Consider the following 22,446-nt stretch of genomic DNA (forward strand, 5'->3'; position numbering starts at 1 on the left):
TTGTGTGCCTTACTCAGTGGTGGTCGTTTTTCAGCCTTCCTTACCTTGGCCATGTCCCTCAGTATTGCACACCTTGTACTCTTTGACACTCCAGGAATGTTACAACTCTGGAATATGGCAGAACTGGATGCTAATGGCTGCTTGTTAGCTTCATGCTTGATTTTCCGCAGATCATGTGCAGTTATTTTGCGCCTTTTTTTTCCCCACACGCTTCTTTCGACCCTGTTGACTATTTGCAATGAAACGCTTGATTGTTCGGTGATCACGTTTCAACATCTTCGCAATTTCAAGAGTGCTGCATCCGTCTGCAAGACATCTCACAATTTTATACTTTTCAAAGTCTGTCAGATCTCTCTTCTGACCCATTTTGCCAGAGGAAAAGAGGTTGCCTAATAATTATGCACACCTGATATAGGGTGTTGATGTCATTAGACCACACCCCCTCTCATTACACAGATGCACAGCACCTGATATACTTAATTGGTAGTAGGCTTTCAAGCCTAAACAGCTTGGAGTGGGACAACATGCATTAAAAGGATGTTGTGGTCAAAATACTCACTTGCCTAATAATTCTGCACTCAGTGTATATTATACTCGGTCATTTATTTATTGAGGAAAATTATCCATTATTACATATCTGGGAGTGGCAAAAGTATGTGAAACTCAAGGATTAGCAGTTAATTTGAAGGTGAAATTAGAGTCAGGTGTTTTCAATCAATGGGATGACAATCAGGTGTGAGTGGGCACCCTGTTTTATTTAAAGAACAGGGATCTATCAAAGTCTAATCTTCACAACACATGTTTGTGGAAGTGTATCGTGGCATGAACAAAGGAGATTTCTGAGGACCTCAAAAAAAGCGTTGGTGGTACTCATCAGGCTGGAAAAGGTTATAAAACCATCTCTAAAGAGTCTGGACTCCAACAATCCACAGTCAGACAGATTGTTTAGAAATGGAAGAAATTCAAGACTATTGTTACCCTCCCCAGGAGTGGTTGACCAACAAAGATCACTCCAAGAGCAAGGTGTGTAATAGTCGGCGAGGTCACAAAGGACCCCAGGGTAACTTCTAAGAAACTGAAGGCCTCTCTCACATTGGCTAATGTTAATATTCATGAGTCCACCATCAGGAGAACACTGAACAACTATGGTGTGCATGGCAGGGTTACAAGGAGAAAGCCACTGCTCTCCAAAAAGAACATTGCTGCTCATCTGCAGTTTGCTAAAGATCACATGGACAAGCCAGAAGGCTATTGGAAAAATGTTTTGTGGATGGATGAGACCAAAATAGAACTTTTTGGTTTAAATGAGAAGCGCCATGTTTGGAAAAAGGAAAACACTGCATTCCAGCAGAAGAACCTTATCTCATCTGTGAAACATGGTGGTGATAGTATCATGGTTTGGGCCTGTTTTGCTGCATCTGGTCCAGGACGGCTTGCCATCACTGATGGAACAATGAATTCTGAATTATACCAGTAAATTCTAAAGGAAAATGTCAGGACATCTGTCCATGAACTGAATCTCAAGAGAAGGTGGGTCATGCAGCAAGACAATGACCCTAAGCCCATGTTTACATTAGACCGTATCAGCGGATCATCAGATTAATGTTTTTAAAACGATTAGTGTGCACACAGCAACACCAATACACGATTTGCGTGCACATAGCAACGCCAATACACGGATACGCTTGGCTCCGCAAGCATCCTGCGCTCCAAATCACTCCGCCCTGAACAGCGAGTGCCCTCTGGAGGGTGCGCACTCCGGCCTTGCGCAGCTCACACAGCGCGCGAGTGAAGTGCACAAGCCACGATTCGGGACTGAGCCGCTGTGTTTGTGATCCCAGCGCATATCACTTACTACTTGCAAGTGGAAGGATGGCAAGCCTAAAGACAATCATAACTACACAATGGGCAGTATTTGCATCAGTATTTGCAGTATTTTCATACTTTTATACTCTTTAATGAAAGGTGATACAAGGCGGAAGTCCGCGCCGTTTTTCATCAGTCGGGTCACATGACCAACGCCAGCGAATCAGGAAGGTGGATGTCACAGTGACGTTGTCCAATAAGACGCCAGCTAGAGCTCAGCACAGCGTATCCGCATATTCTGAATGTTTACACAGCACTGGAGCTGACACGATCTGGATTGAATACGTGGACGCTGGCGGATTCCCGTTTCCCGGTGTTTCCAGGCGGTTTAATATAAACGGACAGTGCATCTGCGAAGAAAACGAGACAGATACAGTCTAATGTAAATGTAGCCTAAGCACACAAGTCGTTCTACCAAAGAATAGTTAAAGAAGTTAATGTTTTGGAATGGCCAAGTCAAAGTCCTGACCTTAATCCAATCAAAATGTTGTGGAAGGACCTGAAGTGAGCAGTTCATGTGAGGAAACCCACCAGCATCCCAGAGTTGAAGCTGTTCTGTACAGAGGAATGGGCTAAAATTCCTCCAAGCCAGTGTGCAGGACTGATCAACAGTTACCAGAAATGATTAGTTGCAGTTATTGCTACACAAAGGGGTCACACCAGATACTAAAAGCAAAGGTTCCCATACTTTTGCTACTCACAGATATGTAATATTGGATCATTTTCCTCAATAAATAAAATGACCAAGTATAATATTTTGGTCTCATTTGTTTAACTGGGTTCTCTTTATCTCCTTTTAGGACTTGTGTGAAAATCTGATGATGTTTTAGGTCATATTTATGCAGAAATATAGAAAATTCTAAAGGGTTCACAAACTTTCAAGCACCACTGTATATATACATACACACACATACACACACAGAAAAGTTGGGATATTTTCCAAAATGCAATAAAAACAAAAATCTGTGAGTTGTTAATTCATATGAATCTTTATTTAAGTGACAAAAGCGAAAGAAAAGATTTTCAACATTTTAGATTTCGATGCCTGCAACACACTCAGAAAGGAGTTGGGACACACACACACACACACACATATAATTCCTTGACACTTGAGAACTTCCAAAACCAGTTGGACTATTTACTTCATTTCTGTTTGCCCTTTGTCGTCACTGTAACTTTGCTCATCCTGCTTTTAGTTGTGTAATAAATTCAAGCATTCTTGCTCAGCTGCATGTACAGGTCTGTATTCATTCCAGCAAACCTACAAAAAAAAAAAAAAAACACTGAGCTTTTGTTGATGATGTGTCTGTGTATGCATGGACTACATGGATGATGATCTGACAATGGGGAACGAAAAGCACAGATAAAGAATCAGCCAGAGAAAGACACATTTACTTAAGCAGATGCACGCATGCGCGCACACACAAAATGAGATAGATAGAGAGAGAGAGAGAGCAGAAGTGATATGAAGAAAGACAGCTGAGAAGACTGGGAGACATAAATATATAAATATCTGTAAAGTCTGTAGATTTGTGTTCTAACATATCAGCAATTCATAGTTTACCTGCTAATAAACTGATAAACAGTACATGTATGTGTCAAAGCTTTTGCGTGTGTGTGTGTGCGCGCATCTTTTTTTTTGTCATATGCACAGATAAAACAAGTTTCCCCGGATAATGAAATTCTTCCTTTCTTGCCCACTTTGAATGCAGGGAGGACAGTAAAAAGAAAATAAATGAAAAATGTACACTCAACAATGTACAATCCAGTGCAAATGTCTACAGTATGATGTAGAATTCACTGTGCAAATCTGTGTGACAATGTGATGGAAAATTATTCAGCAGAGAGGCAAAAAATCTTAAAAGTTTAAAAATCTCTTAAACTCAGTTCTCATAGTGTCATTCTTTCAAATAAGTGCCTTTTTTATCTTTTCCATGGTTCATTTGTCATTAACTCCCTTACGTCTCTGTGTCTGTTTTGAGATTGAGTGTTTGTCTGTCTTTTAGTCTGTATTAATGTTACCTGTCAATGTTTGTATAGGTTTATGAAACTTTATTTTATTCGCTGCCATTTTGGCCAGGACTCCCTGGAAGAAGAAATATTGTATCTCAATGGGACCTTCCTGGTAAAATAAAGGATAAAAAAAAAACCTATGAAATTATTAATATTGCCTTAACTTCTCAGCTCAGTGATGTTGCTAAAGTATGGAATCCAAGTCAAAATGTGCTGAAAACCAGATTTAAAAATCATCACCCCAGTTATAGCAGTGATGCTTCAGAGAAATCCTCATTTGAATTTTATGAAATGAAAGATAAATTTTTTTCTGATGTAATTCCATTACTGACTTTTCTTTCGTCATGAAAGGTTTTGCAGTCAGAGTTAAACAATTAATTTTCCTATGCTTTTTTAGGGTCAAAAGATACCCCATACAGTGTGAAATTTTATTTAATACTATTATCTTGAGGACTGCAGCTAAAAAAGTTACTATATTTTGCCTTGAATGTAATTCAATTACCGAAGAACTACCCAATGAAATTATATATACAGTTGTGGTCAGAAGTTTACATACAGTGACATGAATGTCATCTTGGATATGAATGTCATAGCAATATTTGGGCTTTATTTGAACTGTTCTTTTTCTGTGGCAGAATGATTGTACAGGGCAGCACGGTGGTGTAGTGGTTAGCGCTGTCGCCTCACAGCAAGAAGGTCCGGGTTTGAGCCCCGTGGCCGGCGAGGGCCTTTCTGTGTGGAGTTTGCATGTTCTCCCCGTGTCCGCGTGGGTTTCCTCCGGGTGCTCCGGTTTCCCCCACAGTCCAAAGACATGCATGTTAGGTTAACTGGTGACTCTAAATTGACCATAGGTGTGAATGTGAGTGTGAATGGTTGTCTGTGTCTATGTGTCAGCCCTGTGGTGACCTGGCGACTTGTCCAGGGTGTACCCCACCTTTCGCCCGTAGTCAGCTGGGATAGGCTCCAGCTTGCCTGCGACCCTGTAGAACAGTATAAAGCGGCTACAGATAATGAGATGAGAATGATTGTACAGCATACATCTTAAAAAAACACTAGTATTTGGTGCAGAAGTTTTAATTTTCTTTGGGTTTTCTGAAATCAACACAGGGTCAAAATTATACAAACAGCACACCTAATATTTAGGTAAAATGTCTCTTCACAAGATTCACCTTGGTCAAACATTTTTGTTTACCATGAACAAGCTTCTGGCAGAATTCTGGTTGGATATTTCATGACTCTTTATGGTAGAGTTCACCTCATCTCATCATCTCTAGCCGCTTTATCCTGTTCTACAGGGTCGCAGGCAAGCTGGAGCCTATCCCAGCTGACTACGGGCGAAAGGCGGGGTACACCCTGGACAAGTCGCCAGGTCATCACAGGGCTGACACATAGACACAGACAACCATTCACACTCACACCTACGGTCAATTTAGAGTCACCAGTTAACCTAACCTGCATGTCTTTGGACTGTGGGGGAAACCGGAGCACCCGGAGGAAACCCACGCGGACACGGGGAGCACATGCAAACTCCACACAGAAAGGCCCTCGCTGGCCACAGGGCTTGAACCTGGACCTTCTTGCTGTGAGGCGACAGCACTAACCACTACACCACCGTGCCGCCCTGGTAGAGTTCAATTAATTTTTTTTTCTTGGCATGGACTCAACTTATAAGCATGGTCAATATATTTTCAATAGGGTTGAAGTCAGGACTTGTTTTAAGCTTAATGTTAGCCTGCTTTATCCTCCACAGCCAGCTCTGAAGCATGTTTGGGTTCATTGTCCTGTTGTAACTCCCAAGTCCCTAGTCAATTTCAAGTTTCTGATGGTTTATGCTGAAGAATTCTGAGGTAGTCCTCCTTCTTCATTATTCCATCCACTTTGTGCAATGAATCAGTTCCACTGGCAGCAAAACAGCCCCAGAGCATGATAATCCTACCGCCACCACCAGCTGGTACAGTGTCCCTCTGTACATCATGGTCATTGTGGCCAAACAACTCAATCTTTGTCTCATGTGACCATACAGCTTTCCTCCAAAATGCTTTTTCTTTGCCCATGTGGTCAGCTTCAAACTTTAGTTCACCTTGAAGTTGGCAATTTTGGAGCAGGGGGTTATTTCTTGGATAGCAGCCTCTTAGTCCATGGTGATCTGAACTGTAGACAGTGATCCATCAGCTTCCAGTTCATGGCAGGGCTGTGCCATGGTGGTTCCCAGGTTGTTCCTGACCACCCAAACCAATTTCCTTTCAGCTGAGGATGACAGTTTGGGTTTTCTTGAAGCAAAGTGTCTTGGCAAAGTGACCTCACAGTAACTTACATACAATTGTTTGAACTGATCTTGGGAGCTGCAGTTGTTTACAAATGGCTCTAAGGACATTCCTGACATTCTTCTTTCTCAGATCTGCACTGAGCTCCTTGGACTTTCCCATTTTACTCTGTGTTGGTCAATCAATTTACACAACATGCCTACCACTTTAAAGGTGCACATTGTTGTTTATGTACAGTATATCCACATGTTTCTAACTAGGCCTTTTCACTGCATCGGGCTGATATGCAGTGTTTCCTTACCACTACGGGCATAATATTGCCGACACACCTGTAAAAGACTACACTAATAAAAAGACTTGTCAATCTTGAAAATGTGGTCTTTTGTTTAGTTTTCTCTTGTTATCCCCACACAGTGGTGACATGTCACCATTTAAATGTTCTACATTTGCAACTCCACTCCCTGTCCACATAAGCACCCAGTGTATAGCTCCCCACGTAGTTCCATGTGGAGATCATCACTGATCATGCTAGTCCGGTTTACCTCCTTCTTTATGTTGTGTTTGTGGTAAAGTGCCATCCGTGTTAAGAGGCACTTACATGCCATGTACGTAATACACACTGGTCCCCGAGTTAGATCTGGATAGTCATGTACTGTAATTGAATGGCTGAAGCTGAAAATAAAGCTGACACTTGGTGAACATCAACTGATTGTTTTATTCTTATTCCATAAATATGTCACCAATCTAGTTGAATATTAATTATAATAAGTCTTCAATCAAAATCAATCACAGCAACTTTTGGCAAAAAAAAAAAAATCTCATTAACATTGCCAAAAAAGAGTGACTTTCAGGGAGACCTGCAAGGGCCAGGAAATGTACTAGAATGCATCTCCAAGCAAGGAGAACCTGTGACCTTTTGGTGGCCTAAAGTGGCCCCTGAACCCCCGGCCATTATGACTGGTGCCACAATGCTGATATTTTGATATTCTGAGACAGTTATGTTCAAATAAACAGCAGTGCATTAAAAAAAGTGAATAAAGTGACTTTTTAAAAATCACTTTTATTTCCATATTTTAAATGTAGTGGAAACATTGACCAATTCAATTCCAAATCAAAGCATGAACAAATTTTTTCTCATTCATCTCATCTCATTATCTCTAGCCGCTTTATCCTGTTCTACAGGGTTGCAGGCAAGCTGGAGCCTATCCCAGCTGACTACGGGCAAAAGGCGGGGTACACCCTAGACAAGTTGCCAGGTCATCACAGGGCTGACACAGACAACCATTCACACTCACACCTATGGTCAATTTAGAGTCACCAGTTAACCTAACCTGCATGTCTTTGGACTGTGGGGGAAATCAGAGCACCCGGAGGAAACCCATGTGGACACGGGGAGAACATGCAAACTCCGCACAGAAAGGCCCTCGCCGGCCACGGGGCTCGAACCTGGACCTTCTTGCTGTGAGGCGACAGTGCTAACCACTACACCACCGTGCCACCCCACAAATTTTATCAAGTCTGCATATGCTTTTACAGGCAGCAAAGACCAGGAATATTAATCTGTTCAAAATAAAATAGCAGTGTCAACATTTTTCTCTTCAAACTCAAACTGAGCTAATATTTAGTTGCATAACCATTGTTTTTGATCACTGCTTCACATCTGTGTTGCTCATGTGTTGCAGAAGTTGTCAACCAAATTCTGGCACCTGTAAACAAGTATTTCAGCCCAGGATGAACAAACTCCATCCCACAGTTCCTGTGATTTGTTGAGTTTTGCTTCAGAAATTGCATTTTTAATGTCACCCCACAAGTTTTCAATGGGGTAGGGGTCAGGGGATTGAGCTGCCACTCCATTCCCTCAATCCTTTTTGTGTGGAACTGAGATGTTGCTTGCTTTGTTGTCTTGTTGAAACACCCATTTCAGGGGCATTTCCTCTTTGGCATGTGGCAACATAATCTCTTCAAGTATTTTTATAAGACTTTACTGTCATTGTAGTTATACAATAAAATGCTGTTTGGTAGCACTCGGAAAAAAACATCAGCAATAAAAATAAAATAGATAAAGTAAGTGTGTGTGTGTGTGTGGGGGGGGGAGTAGATTGCTGTGCAAGCAGATATTCCATGATTGTAATAGGTGTATTTACATTCCTATGTGTAAAGTGATCAAGTCAGTAAAATATAGTGCAGTGTAAGCAGATATTGCACAGATTGAAAGTGATCAGTACATTAGCAACAACTTGTGTGTGGGGATGTAGGTTACTGATCAGGTTACTGATATTGTACTTTTAATATAACTTGTGTGTATATATATATATATATATATATATATATATATATATATATATAAAAACACGATACCAAACATCCATCCATCGCCACTTATCCTGTTCTACAGCGTCGCAGGCAAGGTGGAGCCTATCCCAGCTGACTATGGGTGAGAGGCAGGGTACACCCTGGACAAGTCACCAGGTTATCGCAGGGCTGACACAGAGACAAACAACCATTCGCACCTACGGTCAATTTAGAGCCACCTTTAGAGCATGTCTTTGGACATGCAGGTTAGGCTAATTGGTCTTTGGACTGTGGGGGAAACTGGAGCACCCAGAGGAAACCCACACAGACATGGAGAGAACATGCAAACTCCACACAGAAAGGCCCTTGCCAGCCGCTGGGCTTGAACCCAGGTTTTTCTTGCTGTGAGGCGACAGTGCTAACCACTACACCACCATGCCACCCCTATACCAACTACTTGTTTAAAATTTATCTTGTTTTATCTCAATATTAAAACAATGTTCATACACCATTAGATAAAGTGACATGGATATTGTACAACCCATGGCTCAAACCCAACATGTGCTTCTGAATTAATTGTGAGAAAAATAATTAAGGCTGAAAATGTTTTCTTTAATAACAGTGAGTGTTGATTTGAGCTTTATTCACCATGATCTGCTCTTTTACATCTGTGCAGCATCTGCAGTCATCTCAAACAGTGGGACTCAGTGAAGTGGTGGAACCTCTGTTCTCACTGTTCCATGATAAGGAACACTACAATGACCCTAGTCCTGACCGCTGTCGAACCTGTGCTGTGGTTGGGAACTCTGCTAATCTGAAGCAATCTCATTATGGTGCTATAATAGATGCTCATGACTTTGTTTTCAGGTAGGTTTATCTAATCTACAGTCGTGGTCAGAAGTTTACATACAGTGACATGAATGTCATCTTGGATATGAATGTCATGGCAATATTTGGGCTTTCAGTAATTTATCTGAACTGTTCTTTTTCTGTGGCAGAATGATTGTGTAGCATACAGCTTTAAACAAAACAAAACTAGAATTCGGTGGACAATTTTCTTTAGGTTTACTGAAATCAACATAGGGTCAAAAGTATACATACATGGTCAAAAACGTACATACTCACTTAGATTATTAATTCAGAGGTGCTGAAACTTCCAAAATGTCTCTTGTCTTGCCAAGGCCTCTTAACTTCCTATTATTGATTATGATTGACTACAGTTGGTAGCTTATCTGTGCCTTCAGAAGAAGGGTTTGTTTACAGCACTCATTGGATTGACCAACACAGAGTAAAATGGGAAAGTCCAAGGAGCTCAGTGCAGATCTGAGAAAGAAGAACGTCAGGAATGTCCTTAGAGCCATTTGTAAACAACTGCAGATCCCAAGATCAGTTCAAACAATTGTATGTAAGTTACTGTGAGGTCACTTTGCCAAGACACTCTGCTTCAAGAAAACCCAAACTGTCACCCTCAGCTGAAAGGAAATTAATTCAGATGGTCAGGAACCACCCAGGAACCACCATGGCACAGTCCTGCAATGAACTGTTAGCTGATGGATCACTGTCTACAATTCAGTGAGGTTTATATCACCATGGACTAAAAGGCTGCTATCCAAGAAATAACCCCCTGCTCTAAAATTGACACCTTCAAGCTTAGCTAAAGTTTGCAACTGACCACATGGACAAAGAAAAAGCCTTCTGGAGGAAAGCTGTATGGTCACATGAGACAAAGATTGAGTTGTTTGGCCACACTGACCACGATGTACAGAGGGACACTGTACCAGCTGGTGGTGGTGGTGGTGGTAGCAGCATCATGCTCTGGGGCTGTTTTGCTGCCAGTGGAAATGGTTCATTGCACAAAGTGGATGGAATAATGAAGGAGGACTACCTTAGAATTCTTCAGCACAACCTCAAACAATTGGAAACTTGAACATGATTGGGAGTCACAACAGGACAATGAACCCAAACACGCATCAGAGCTGGTTGTGGAGGATAAAGCAGGCTAACATTAAGCTTAAAACAAGTCCTGACTTCAACCCTATTGAAAATATATTGACCATGCTTATAAGTTGAATCCATGCCAAGAAAAAAACAATTTAATTGAACTCTACCAATTCTACCATGAAGAGTCATGAAATATCCAACCAGAATTCTACCAGAAGCTTGTTCATGGTAAACAAAAAAATGTTTGGTCAAGGTGAATCTTGCAAAGAAACATTTTACTCAAATATTAGGTGTGCTGTATGTATATTTTTGACACTGTTTTGATTTCAGAAAACCCAAAGAAGATTGTGCACCAAATTATATTGTTTTTTTTTTTAAAGATATATGCTGTACTCTCATTCTGCCACAGAAAAAGAACAGTTCAAAGAAATTATTGAACGCCCAAATATTGCTATGACCTTCATATCCAAGATGACATTCATGTCACTGTAGGTAAACTTCTGACCACAACTGTATATACCTATCTCTATTTCCATCCATCAAAATATCATAACATAGAGGTTCAGCAGACCAAGAAGATCTTGATAAGGACTTGTTAAGGTGCTGGCTGTAAGTAACAACTAAAACAGCAATGTTGCATAATTCACAATGGGGTTGTATTGTTTGTGGAAGGAGTCTCCAGTTTTGGTGCTTTGGAACAGTCAGAGGTAAGGCTGTACCGTTAAACAGGATAGATTACCCTACCCAGAATCCAGTTTGTTGTTTGCATTTTGAATCCACATAACCACTAGTCTGTTAGCTTTCTGTGCAGCAAAACCTCCACAAATTCACTGTTGGTGATCCTTTGTGTGTGTACCGTATATGCATGTTGCCCTGTTATGGTCTGACATCACATTCATAGGGTATTTCCGTCTCACTCCTAATATTCCTGGGATAGCCTCTGGGTCCACTGCAGCCCTGACCAGACCAGGATAAAGTCCTTACTAAAGATGAATGAGTTGGCATTATCAACAGGATCCATCTTCAGGAGCTGTTTGAATTTACTGCAGGAATTTAAATCCAATCCCAGGAACACTGGGTGGGGTGTGATGAAGAAAAACATCCTGGATTGGTCATCAGTTCATCAATAACTTCCAATAATGTAAAATTGCAAAGAACATATCAGTAGGAAGTATAGTAGTACAATGATGCATTATAACATATATAAGGTAATAATATCACTCACTCATAGAGGCCTCAGCCAAGTCTGAAGCCCCAACCCTGTCAATCAGCCATGCAGTTGGCTAGCTCAGCTGTACTGGCTATGCCCACGCCTCTTTTCAGGATGCCAATGAAGGTTATGGGGGGACAGCCTTGACTTGTGCAACCGTGGAGAGGCTCCCACAGCACAAGCTCACCAGCAAGCAGATTATTTTACCCAAACCAGTGGCCCACAAGCCCAAGTCTCCGCCAGGCCACCTTGTCAGAAATTCTGGGGAGGGTACCATATAAATCTTCATTTGGTACATAGCTCTGCCAGTTGATGTTCAGAGCCGCATGTAACATTTGAGTGTAGGAGCCATCAAGAGATCTTTCTAAGGTAGAGGTAAGGGACTAGCATTCACATCCATACAGGAGGACAGACTTGACAGTGGCCACAAAGAGCCTATGCTTCAGTTCACGAAAGACAATTAATTTCCAGATCTTATATCATTCAGTGCCTGCCAGGCTAGTGCCTTGCAGACTTTGATATCCTGCTCAGTTAAATTAACCCATGAGCCTAGATACTTGAAATTGTCTACTTCATCAAGCACCATCCCATTGCTTGTGGAGAGAGGTGCCGGAGATATAACATTGCAAGCCATCACCTTGGTCTTCTTGTCATTTAGAACAAGCCTGATGCGAGTACACTTTCTCAATGCTAGCAAGCATTGCCTGTGCCTGTTGGACATCATTAGATAGCAACGCAATGTCATCAGCGAAGTCCATATCCATGATTACCTTTTCTGGGTGTCTATGAAAGCGGCTAGGCATTAACCTAAACCCAAGGTTGGATTCTCTGCCACAAACAGCCTTCCAAAGAGCATAATCAAGTACTATCACAAAAAGAAACCCTTAGCAAAAAGTAGTATACTTAAAGTTCATTTTGTAAAGTATTCTGAAGTGTAAGTATAAGTATATCAAGTGTACTACAGGCCATGTACTTCAAGTGTACTAGAAAGCATACTAATTTAATACTTCTTCGGACTAAATTGGAACATTTTAAGTTTATAAAAGTATACTTTCAAGTCCGTTTTAAGTTTACAAAAGTACACTTTCAAGTATACTCATTTATATACTATCAATGCACTTGGTATATCCCTATTGTGTACTTGAAGTATATCATAAGTACACTTATTTATGTACTGCCATTGTACTAGTTATATACTGTAAGTATATTCATTTATATACTATCAATGTACTTGGTATATCCTTATTGTGTACTTGAAGTATATCATAAGTACACTTATTTATGTACTGCCATTGTACTAGTTATATACTGTAAGTATACAAGAGGGATATACCAAGTACATTTACAGTATAGATATAGTATAGATGAGAGTACTTAAAGAGTACTTTTGCTAACTTAAAAGTAACTTTGAAGTATACTTTTATAAACTTAAAATGTTCCAATTTAGTCCAAAGAAGTATTAAATTAGTATGCTTTCTAGTACACTTGAAGTACATGGCCTGTAGTACACTTGATATACTTATACTTACACTTCAGAATACTTTACAAAATTAACTTTAAGTATACTACTTTTTGCTAAGGGAAACCAGTATAAAAATGTCATATAGGCTTGCCATTGAAAAGTTGTGTGGGAAACTAAGTAACTGCTTTTGGTCTTACAACCGTTTTTTGGTTGATGGAGTTACGTACCACAGTAAAACCTATGACAGACTAAAGAAGAGATTCAACAGTGCTGCATACTTGAAAGATGGTACATTTTGTTGTATTATAGAATTGGTTGTTTTTAAACAAATTTGTTCACATGAAATCTCTGCTTTTTGTCCATGTCGCAAACTATGTTGTGTTTTAGTTGACGTACTTAGTAAATCAGGCAGGCCTGTATGTAAAGATTCACAAATAAATGTACAAAGTCATTTTGTACATGATGTTCAAAAAACTGAAACTGTTCATGCTGTCTCGCCTGACATCATCAAAACAAAATGTGTCCTTGTTGAAACAGCTGACACACTGTACATAACACCATTGCCAAACCCTTTTGAAAGGGACTAGTTAAATAAATAAAGTCAAGCCAAACTTTTTTCTGTTTTCCTGTTTTTGTGTATGATGAAGTGTAAGGTACATGAAGATAATGCAATTCAGTACACATAATGACTAAGTGTTAATCTCCAGAATTATAATAAGACATTAAACAAGACATGCATGTTGACGGTTGGGTTGGCTGGTAATGTTCATCATGTGCTGTTGAGTAAGGCTGCTGCAGAGGGGATGAAGGACTTTTTGTTTATAGTGGTACATTGTAGCGCCAGCCTGATGGGAGCAGTTGGAAGGAGTGATGGAGGGGGTGAGAGGGGCCCTCTGATCAGGTTGGATTCCCTAATCACTTACCAGCTGTATAGCTCAGCTAATGTAATATAAATTATAAATATAATATATATATAAAATAGAATGTAATATAAATTATAAATATAATATATACATATAGTATAAATATATAAATTAAACGTTGAGTCAATTAATGAGTTGACCTTATTGTGCTCTTGAAGCAAGATATATGCTAAGCATTCCTATTTTGTGGCAAAAAGATTTACAAAGTATACTTAGGTCCAAGTATAAGTTTTAGTATTAATGTATAAGTGTAAGTCTTAGTATTGATATAGGTCTACTTATACTTTTTTATACTTGGTTCAGTATAAACCAAGTATACTTCCCTGTACTATGTTGTAAGTGTATCAAGAATTAGTTTATAAGAAGTAACCTTCAAGTACACTTCCTCGATTTTAGTATAAAATAAGTATACTTGTAGCACACTTGATTAAACTTCTTTTTGCTAAGGGAAAGGGCAAGGGTATCTCCCTGCAGCACACTTGCTGTGATTTCAAATTCCTTGGTATAGCCATCTGGGGTCACAACCTTTGCTCAGGTACCTGTGTACATCGCTTCAATTGCCTTTAGTAACCTTGATGGAATGGCATAGGCCTTGAGGATCTTGATCATTTTTCCTCAGTGGATAGAATCAAAGGCTTTCTTGAAGTTCAGAAATGTGAACATGACAGAGAGGTTGTTCTTTCAGGCCTCCTCTAGGATTCTCCGCAGAGCCAAAATGTGGCTAACTATCATCCTGCTTTCCTGGAATCCATTTTGGTTGTCCCAAAAATGGGGGTCAATGGGGTCATGGATATTATGTAGTAATATAAAGCAGAGGAAAAGGAAATAATATTTCATAAAATATGGAATACCGCTCAGGAATAACTCAAACAATTCAGATTTACTAAATTAAAAAATGGGCATAATAGTGACCTGTAAATGGCTATCACAGTTTCTCCTTTGTAAGTATTTCTAGTCACAGGTCTTCTTACCTTTGAGGATTTTGTGTAACAGTCAGATCTTAGCATAAAAGGGGATCACATTTTCTTCTTCCCTTAGCCAGCAAAGGTTGTAGGGGCACACTGATGACATTTTTAACAGTCTATCATTGGTGTGTCTTGGGCATTTAAACTTGGTGGAGCCCATCCTTCTCCAAGCTTGATCAATGGACAATTTAGAGTAGCCAGTTAGCTTAACTGCATGTCTTTGGACTGTAGGGGAAAAAATGGAGGAAACCCACACAGACATGGGGAGAACATGCAAACTCCACACAGAAAGGCCCCCCATCAGCCATGAGGATCAAATCCAGAACTTTCTTGCTATGCAGCAACAGGGCTAACCACTGCACAACCATGCCACCTGATCACACATTTTGCCTTCCATATTTGATGTGATTTCACTTTCAATTCCTTTTGAGGGCCTGCCATGTTTCTGTACACTGGCATGAAACTTTGTCTAACCTTTGCCACAGGATGAATCGTGGTTCAACAGCAGGTTATGAAAGGGATGTTGGCACAAAGATCACACACCGAGCAATTTATCCAGAGAGTGCTATGGACCTGGAAAACTCCACCCATCTAGTGCTGCTGCCTTTTAAAGTTTTGGATTTGCAGTGGCTCATTAGTGTTTTCACCACCAAAAACATTACACGGTGAGAGCTAGAAGTACATGGATGGTGTTTTTTTTTATTTTCTTATAAATTACATTCAAACTGTCTTGAGTTTGTCATGTTTTATTTGCCTTCTTGTTTTTAGTACATATACTGCAGTGAAACCTACAATAAAGGCAAACAAAGACAAGGTGAGTAATACACTCTTCAATGTTAACTTTACTAACCCTATAATAAAGTGTCCATAAAGGTTTGAGCAACCTCAACACTCAGTTCACTTAAATACTTGGGGGTTACTTGGTAGTTCTTTCTTCACTGATACTGAGTACAATGGGGTGTGTGTAAATGATGATACATTGTGCATTTCAATAAGTAAGGAATATGGTAAACACTTCATCTCATGTTGTTACAGGATGGTGGGATCGAGCAGTTACTGTTACTCTATTATTTTCTTATAATAGTACATCCCAAAGTGATTTATAATAATAATAATAATAATAATAATAATAGGGTGGCACAGTGGTGTAATGGTTAGCACTGTCACCTCACAGCAAGAAGGTTCTGGGTTTGAGCCCAGTGGCCAGCAGGGGCCTTTCTGTGTGGAGTTTGCATGTTCTCCCCATGTCTGTGTGGGTTTCCCCCACAGTTCAAAAGACATGCAGGTTAGGCTAACTGGTGGCTCTAAATTGACTGTAGGTGTGAATGTGAGTGTGAATGGTTGTTTGTCTCTATGTATCAGCCCTGCAATGATTTGGCAACTTGTCTAGGGTGTACCCTGCCTCTCTCCCATAGTCAGCTGGGATAGGTTCCAGCTTTCCCACAACCCTGCATAGGATAAGCAGTTACAGATAATGGATGGATAATAATAATAATAATAATAATAATGCATCTTTTGTTATCAAAAATATTATTTTAGGGCTTTTTACATCAATGTTGTTGGTGTTTCCATTTTTCATGGCTGTGTCTGCCAATGTAAGATAGAAAGCATTGATCAGAATATCAGCACTGAATTTGAGGGGATGGTCCTTGTCCCAGAAGTTGCTACTTTGCCCTTTCCTTTCTTCTGACTCTCTTTTCTTCTGATTATTGTTGTCAAATGTTCTGCAGCAATGGCTCCTTCATTACAAGTCCCTTTCCAGTTGTTACGATATATTCATCTGCCATGCTTTCCCAGTTATCAGGTTGGATATTAAACAGAATCATTGACTTCTTAGTGGAATCTCACAAAAGTGTTGCTTAGGTGCACCTCTTGGCCAATGTCCTTCTTCTAACTCAGAAACAAGTACGGTATCTGTTTTGGTATTCTTATCTTTGGCATATGTTTATTTGTCCTAGCCAAAATATTGTTTTTCGACCATGGTTTGAATTCTCATGGAGTTTGCTCTTGTCAGTACCTCATTATTTGTCACAGTCATCCCATTTAATGTTTAGAATTGATCACAGTTTTGATTGATGGAAGCTCTCAAGCTGATTCATTTGATATAATGACCAGATCTCACCACTATATAGGAGTGTTGACAGCACAGTAGCTTGATACACCATGACTTTTGTTTGGGCTTTCAAATTATGATTGTAAAAGACACATTTCATGAGTGATCCAAACGCTTCGTGAGCAGCTTTAAATTCAGTTAGTAATTTTGTCTTCTAAAGAGCAGGAGCTAGAGAAAGTGCTACAAAGTGAAAGATGAAACAATTAATTCTTCAATGAATTTGTCATGGATAGTAATTTGAAGAGGTCTTCTTTCTGCTCTAGTTGGATATATTTGAAAGAACCTTTGTCCTTGCAAGGCTAAGAGTAAGGCAGAATAATTCATAAGCATGGACAAATGCATTGCAAGTAGTTTGAAGGTCCGATTCAGTCAAAGATGGAACAGCATTGTCATCAGCATATTGCAGCTCAAAGATCATGGTTGTGGATGTATGTCCTTTCGATTTCAGTTGCCTTAAGTTGAAGAATCCTCCATCAAATCTGTACCTTATAGTGACTCCAAGTTTTGATTCATTTTCGATTTTCATCAGTACAGTAGCCACAAGGTGGCTGCGAGTACATGTCCTTATTTAACTCCACTGTTGATGACAAATTCATGAGAAAGTTCACCTTGATAAGACAAACATCCTTTCATACCATTGTGAAGTGATTGGATCAGATTAACGAAAGTGTCTGGACACCCAAATTTCGATTCCATAAGGTAGGCCTCAGGACGGTGTTAAAGGCTTTAATTAAGTCATAGAAGATAAAAAAAATAATAATTTTGTTGTTCCCTTGCCTTCTCTTGTAGTTGTCTCGCAACAAAAATCATATCATTTGTTCCTCTGAGGGCAAAAACCACATTGGGACTCAGGTAGGATTTGTTCAGATAACTGGATGAGCAGATTTAGTAGTATTTGGGACAAAATCTTACCAGCTGATGATAATCGGGATATTCCTCGATAGTTTCCATATACTCGATGGTCACCTTTCTTAAATTGCGATAATATTCACATCTTTGAAATCATTTGGAACAGTACCCAAATCTTTAAAATCAGTTCATGAAAGTAGTCCTTCAGGATATTTCCTCTACTTTTATAGAATTTGGCAAGAATTTGATTGGGATCAGGAGCTTTATTGTCTCACATTTGATAAATAGCTTTGTCCAGTTCCATGAGAATAGGAGGTGCGTACATCCAGAGTTGTTTGGGAGAGATTGGAAAATCGACAAAACAGTCATCATAAGGAGTCGATGGTGTGTTAACGAGTTTGTTGAAATGTTCAGTCTAGCAATTGAGAAGAGCCTCAACACCTGAGAGGGTGTCGTTAGAGCGTTGATTTGTCATCATCATTTGCATCGAGTGTTGGCGCATATACACTGAAGACAATAAGGTAGCGATTCTTAATAAGAGGTATTTGTAATGTAATAATTCTTGCATTAACATGGTTGGGACACAGCTTCAGATTTTTTCAGTAGCTTGGTTTTTGGAGCAAATTCAACTCCACAGGTACGACTTTTTTGGGGGCTTCCCTTTCCAAAAAAAAGGTATATCCAAGACCGATTTCTGTTATTTGTCCTTCATCTCCTAGTTTAGTTTCAGCAAGCACTGCAATGTCAACACTGAACCCTGACAGATGTTGGGTAATGAGAGCAGTATGGCACTCTGGTCTATTAGTTTTTCCTTTATCTTGTAAGGTTCAAATATTCCATGTTCCAACAATAAGAAGAGTAATCCATTTTCTTAAATGAGTATTGTGACTACAGTTTGGATACTTTACTGGATATGGTTGTCCAGTCAAGTGAGATGGAGACCAGCAATTTTTGGAGTACCTTTTCCAGATCCTTCCCCAGAATGGGGAAGCAGCGCTGTCCCTAAATAAAGCTGCTTCATCATGAAAGTGGCTGCTGCATTCTGACATTGTCTCCCATGTTCATCATAAAGACGGCCTTCACACTTTTGCCACCAAAGCGCCCAGTTGGAAGTAAAAACTTCCAGCTGTATCAATCCTTTCTCCATCATTCGTTCTGGATCACCATTGGACTTTGATTTAAAACCTGAGGCCATCCGCTAGTGAATTTGATTAATGTGGAGAAAGGGTCACGAGGAATGGTTGTCTGTGTCTGTGTGTCAGCCCTGTGATGACCTGGCGACTTGTCCAGGGTGTACCCCACCTTTCGCCCATAGTCAGCTGGGATAGGCTCCAGCTTGCCTGCGACCCTGTAGAACAGGATAAAGCGGCTAGAGATAATAAAATGAGATGAGATGAGTCACAAGTTCATTCCCCACAGTACCTGATCTTCAAGACCTCTGTCACACGTTATATGTTCCTGCAGGTATGGAGCTTTAGATTTCTCCACACATCCAGCATTAAATTCCATCCATCCATCCATAACCACTTATCCTGTGCAGGGTCTTGGACAAACTGGAGCCTATTCCAGCTGACTATGGGCAAGAGGCTGGGTACACCCTGGACAAGTCGCCAGACCATTGCAGGGCTGACATGTAGAGACAAACAACAATTCACACTCACATTCATACCTATGGTCAATTTAGAGGCACCAGTTAGTCTACCCTGCATGTCTTTAGACTGTGGGGGAAACCAGAGCACCCTGAGGAAACACATGCAGACATGGGGAGAACATGCAAACTCCACACAGAAAGGCCCCTGTCAGCCACTGGGGTCAAATCCAGAACCTTCTTGCTGTGAGGTGACAGTGCTAACCACTACACCACCATGCCTGGCTGTGTATCAGTTACATCCCAACTCTACTAGATCGTGTGACTTTGTTTGGAAAAAGTTCACTTTGATTGGATCTATCCAGATTAAAGGGTTCTTCTGAATTATTTTTAAAGGTGATGATCATTAATCCCGAGTTTATGAAATATGTCTACGAAACATGGTTGAAGAAACAAGGGAAATATCCATCCACTGGCTTCATGATGCTCATGTTGGCCCTGCACATCTGTGACCAGGTGAAAACATTATTATTATTATTATAAGTAAAATCATTTCTTTATTGTAAACTTATTCTCAATGCAACTGCAAGGTGTTAGAATGCAGGCACTTACAGATGTATCTGCGGAGGAGAGTGGAGTGCAGACTGTCAACAAAGCCAAGACAAGAGATTGGAATCAGAGTCAGTAAACAAGCAAGGGTCGGGCAATCGGCGAACAACTTAGTAAAGGAAAGACAGAGTGAAAACTTGGAAGAAATAGCAAAGTGTCAGAAATACAAGAGGCTGTCAGAAAAGATACAAGGCTCGGCATGAACTGAGCTAGCAAGACAATACTTCACAATGGTGTGTCTGTTTGGGGAGCTTAAATAGAGGGACAGGTGGTTAAGGAAATGAGAGACAGCTGAGATTCAGTAGGCTGGAGGCAGAGGGCACTGCGTGTCTTGGGAACTGTAGTTCAGGGTCTCCATGTTTGTAGTTTTCTCAGTGGGTCTTCTGACACAAGGGAAATGTAGCATTGTTGTAATAGTGTGACAAAGTGCATGAAAGACAACACATTAAAGGGCTGTATTGGACCATGGTTAAAAAAATTAAGAAACTACTGTATATTGTGAACTTCACTATATCCCATCCACAGTGTATTCCAGCCTTGTACCCAGTGTTCCCAGGATAGGGTTCAATAATATCAGCCAATGTTGCATCTCTTTAATGATAAATATTGCAGCAAATAAATTCTCAGTCCAACCAACAAAGATTCTACACAGAAAACAGTAATCAACAATTTACAATGTACCACACACTCAAACGGTGATTACACACAGTGATTATCTCTTAAAATATTTTTATGGGATAATTCAAGAATAATTACATGTTCTTAGCTTAAGTATGTTCTAAGCTTTTTGATAGGAAAAAAACACTATGGTAAAGTTCTACATAGAATCTTTAAGGGTTCTTCTAGAGAGACAACTCATGGACCTTTCACTCACTCACTCCAATCCCTGTCACTTGTGATCACAGGGAACCCTGTCATGATGCTTCTGGCAGCGGCGTGCAGCACGGGTTGCTCGTTCAGACTCACAGCTGCCTTGACCCCGTCGCAGGTTCTGGCACCACTTGTCTTGGTTTTGTGTCTCTTCATACCAGGTTGTACTGTTGATGGCAAATGGCTTCAGATTGTCTTTTGTGCAATCTTTCCATCTTTTTTTGGCCATCCATGCTCCCTGGTGCCATTCGTTAGTTCTCCAAACAAAAGTTGTTTTGGGATGTGGTCCTCTTCCATCCTTGATACATGGCCTAACCACCTTAGATGATTTATTCTCAGCATTGTCTCCACAGTTGTTGAATTGGCTCTTGACAGTACCTCTTGGTTGGTGACATGTTGCCACCAGTTGATGTTCATGATGCAACACATGGACTGTTGGTGAAACACTTCTAGTCTGTGGATGTGATTAGCTAGAGTGGTCCAGGTTTTGCTGCCATATAAGAGAGTAGGGAGGACAACAGCTTTGTATACTGCAAGCTTTGTTGTTATGGATAGTCCCAATCATTTCCAGCATCTTGAATCAAGGGACTTATAGGCTGCTTAGAACCTTTAAAGGTTCTAATATTTACCCCACTTTGTCCCAATCTGCTCATTTGACAATTCCTATCCAGTAGCTAGTTCTCCTTATATAGTCTGGCAGTATGCAATTTGGGACATACCCATATATTCACAGCAGCTAGTAAAATTCTATTTATTCATCTTCAGTAAACACTTTATCCTGCTTAGGGTCTTGGCAGATTCAGAGTCTGTCCCAGGAACCCTGGGCACAAGGATATAGTGCGAGTCCCAAAATTCCAAACTAACTTAAAAGATTTTCTAGAAATAAGCCACTTGTGCAAGGCAACAAATTAGCCCCTTCATTTGTTCACTAAAGAAAAATACAATACATATAATTACTGGATAAAGACAGGTTTTTAGCTGCTGATACTCATGTTGCCACAGAACATTTAATTCAAGTCAGCATTGAGAACTACAGCCAGTATGTTATTGTTATCAATACTGTAACTATGAGACTGAGTGAAGTGGTAGTCCTATTGTAGTTGTGGAGATGACAGGACTTGTTCATTCTGCAAATGGAGCAGGTGGTAGTTTGTATTCTACAATACACATGATGTATTTTATTAACATACGAAGTAATCCAATTTCAAATAAAACAAAATGACTTGTAGACAATATGTTTTTAGTCTCACTCCTCACCTCTATCATAGGTGAGTGTATTTGGATTTGGGGCCGATTCAGATGGACGATGGTACCATTACTTTGACCACTGGCATCAACGGCTCATGAATGCAGGTGTACACAGAGGGGGAGTTGAATATGAACTCATTCTGAAGCTTGAGCAGAAAGAGAGGATCAAAATGTATAAAGGATGGTCATAGAGTCAGGTAAAGTGATCCATCTTTTCCTTTGTTATTTGATCA

The 22,446-nt window shown here is 40.2% G+C and overlaps 1 protein-coding gene across 2 annotated transcripts in view; it reads left to right on the top strand.

The window, feature by feature from the left end:
• LOC132882124 (CMP-N-acetylneuraminate-beta-galactosamide-alpha-2,3-sialyltransferase 1-like) overlaps positions 1–22,446 on the top strand; it is a 62,817-nt gene that overhangs the window by 32,881 nt on the left and 7,490 nt on the right. For both annotated transcript variants that reach the window (XM_060915389.1, XM_060915388.1), the window contains exons 2-6: positions 9,112–9,302; positions 15,422–15,601; positions 15,705–15,750; positions 19,883–20,002; positions 22,234–22,410. In XM_060915389.1, the coding sequence (XP_060771372.1) occupies positions 9,112–9,302; positions 15,422–15,601; positions 15,705–15,750; positions 19,883–20,002; positions 22,234–22,404 (708 nt within the window). In that variant the 3' untranslated portion in view covers positions 22,405–22,410. The remainder of the gene's footprint in view (positions 1–9,111; positions 9,303–15,421; positions 15,602–15,704; positions 15,751–19,882; positions 20,003–22,233; positions 22,411–22,446) is intronic.

Source organism: Neoarius graeffei, chromosome 2, assembly GCF_027579695.1.
Source record: "Neoarius graeffei isolate fNeoGra1 chromosome 2, fNeoGra1.pri, whole genome shotgun sequence".
NCBI classification, from domain to species: Eukaryota; Metazoa; Chordata; class Actinopteri; order Siluriformes; family Ariidae; genus Neoarius; species Neoarius graeffei.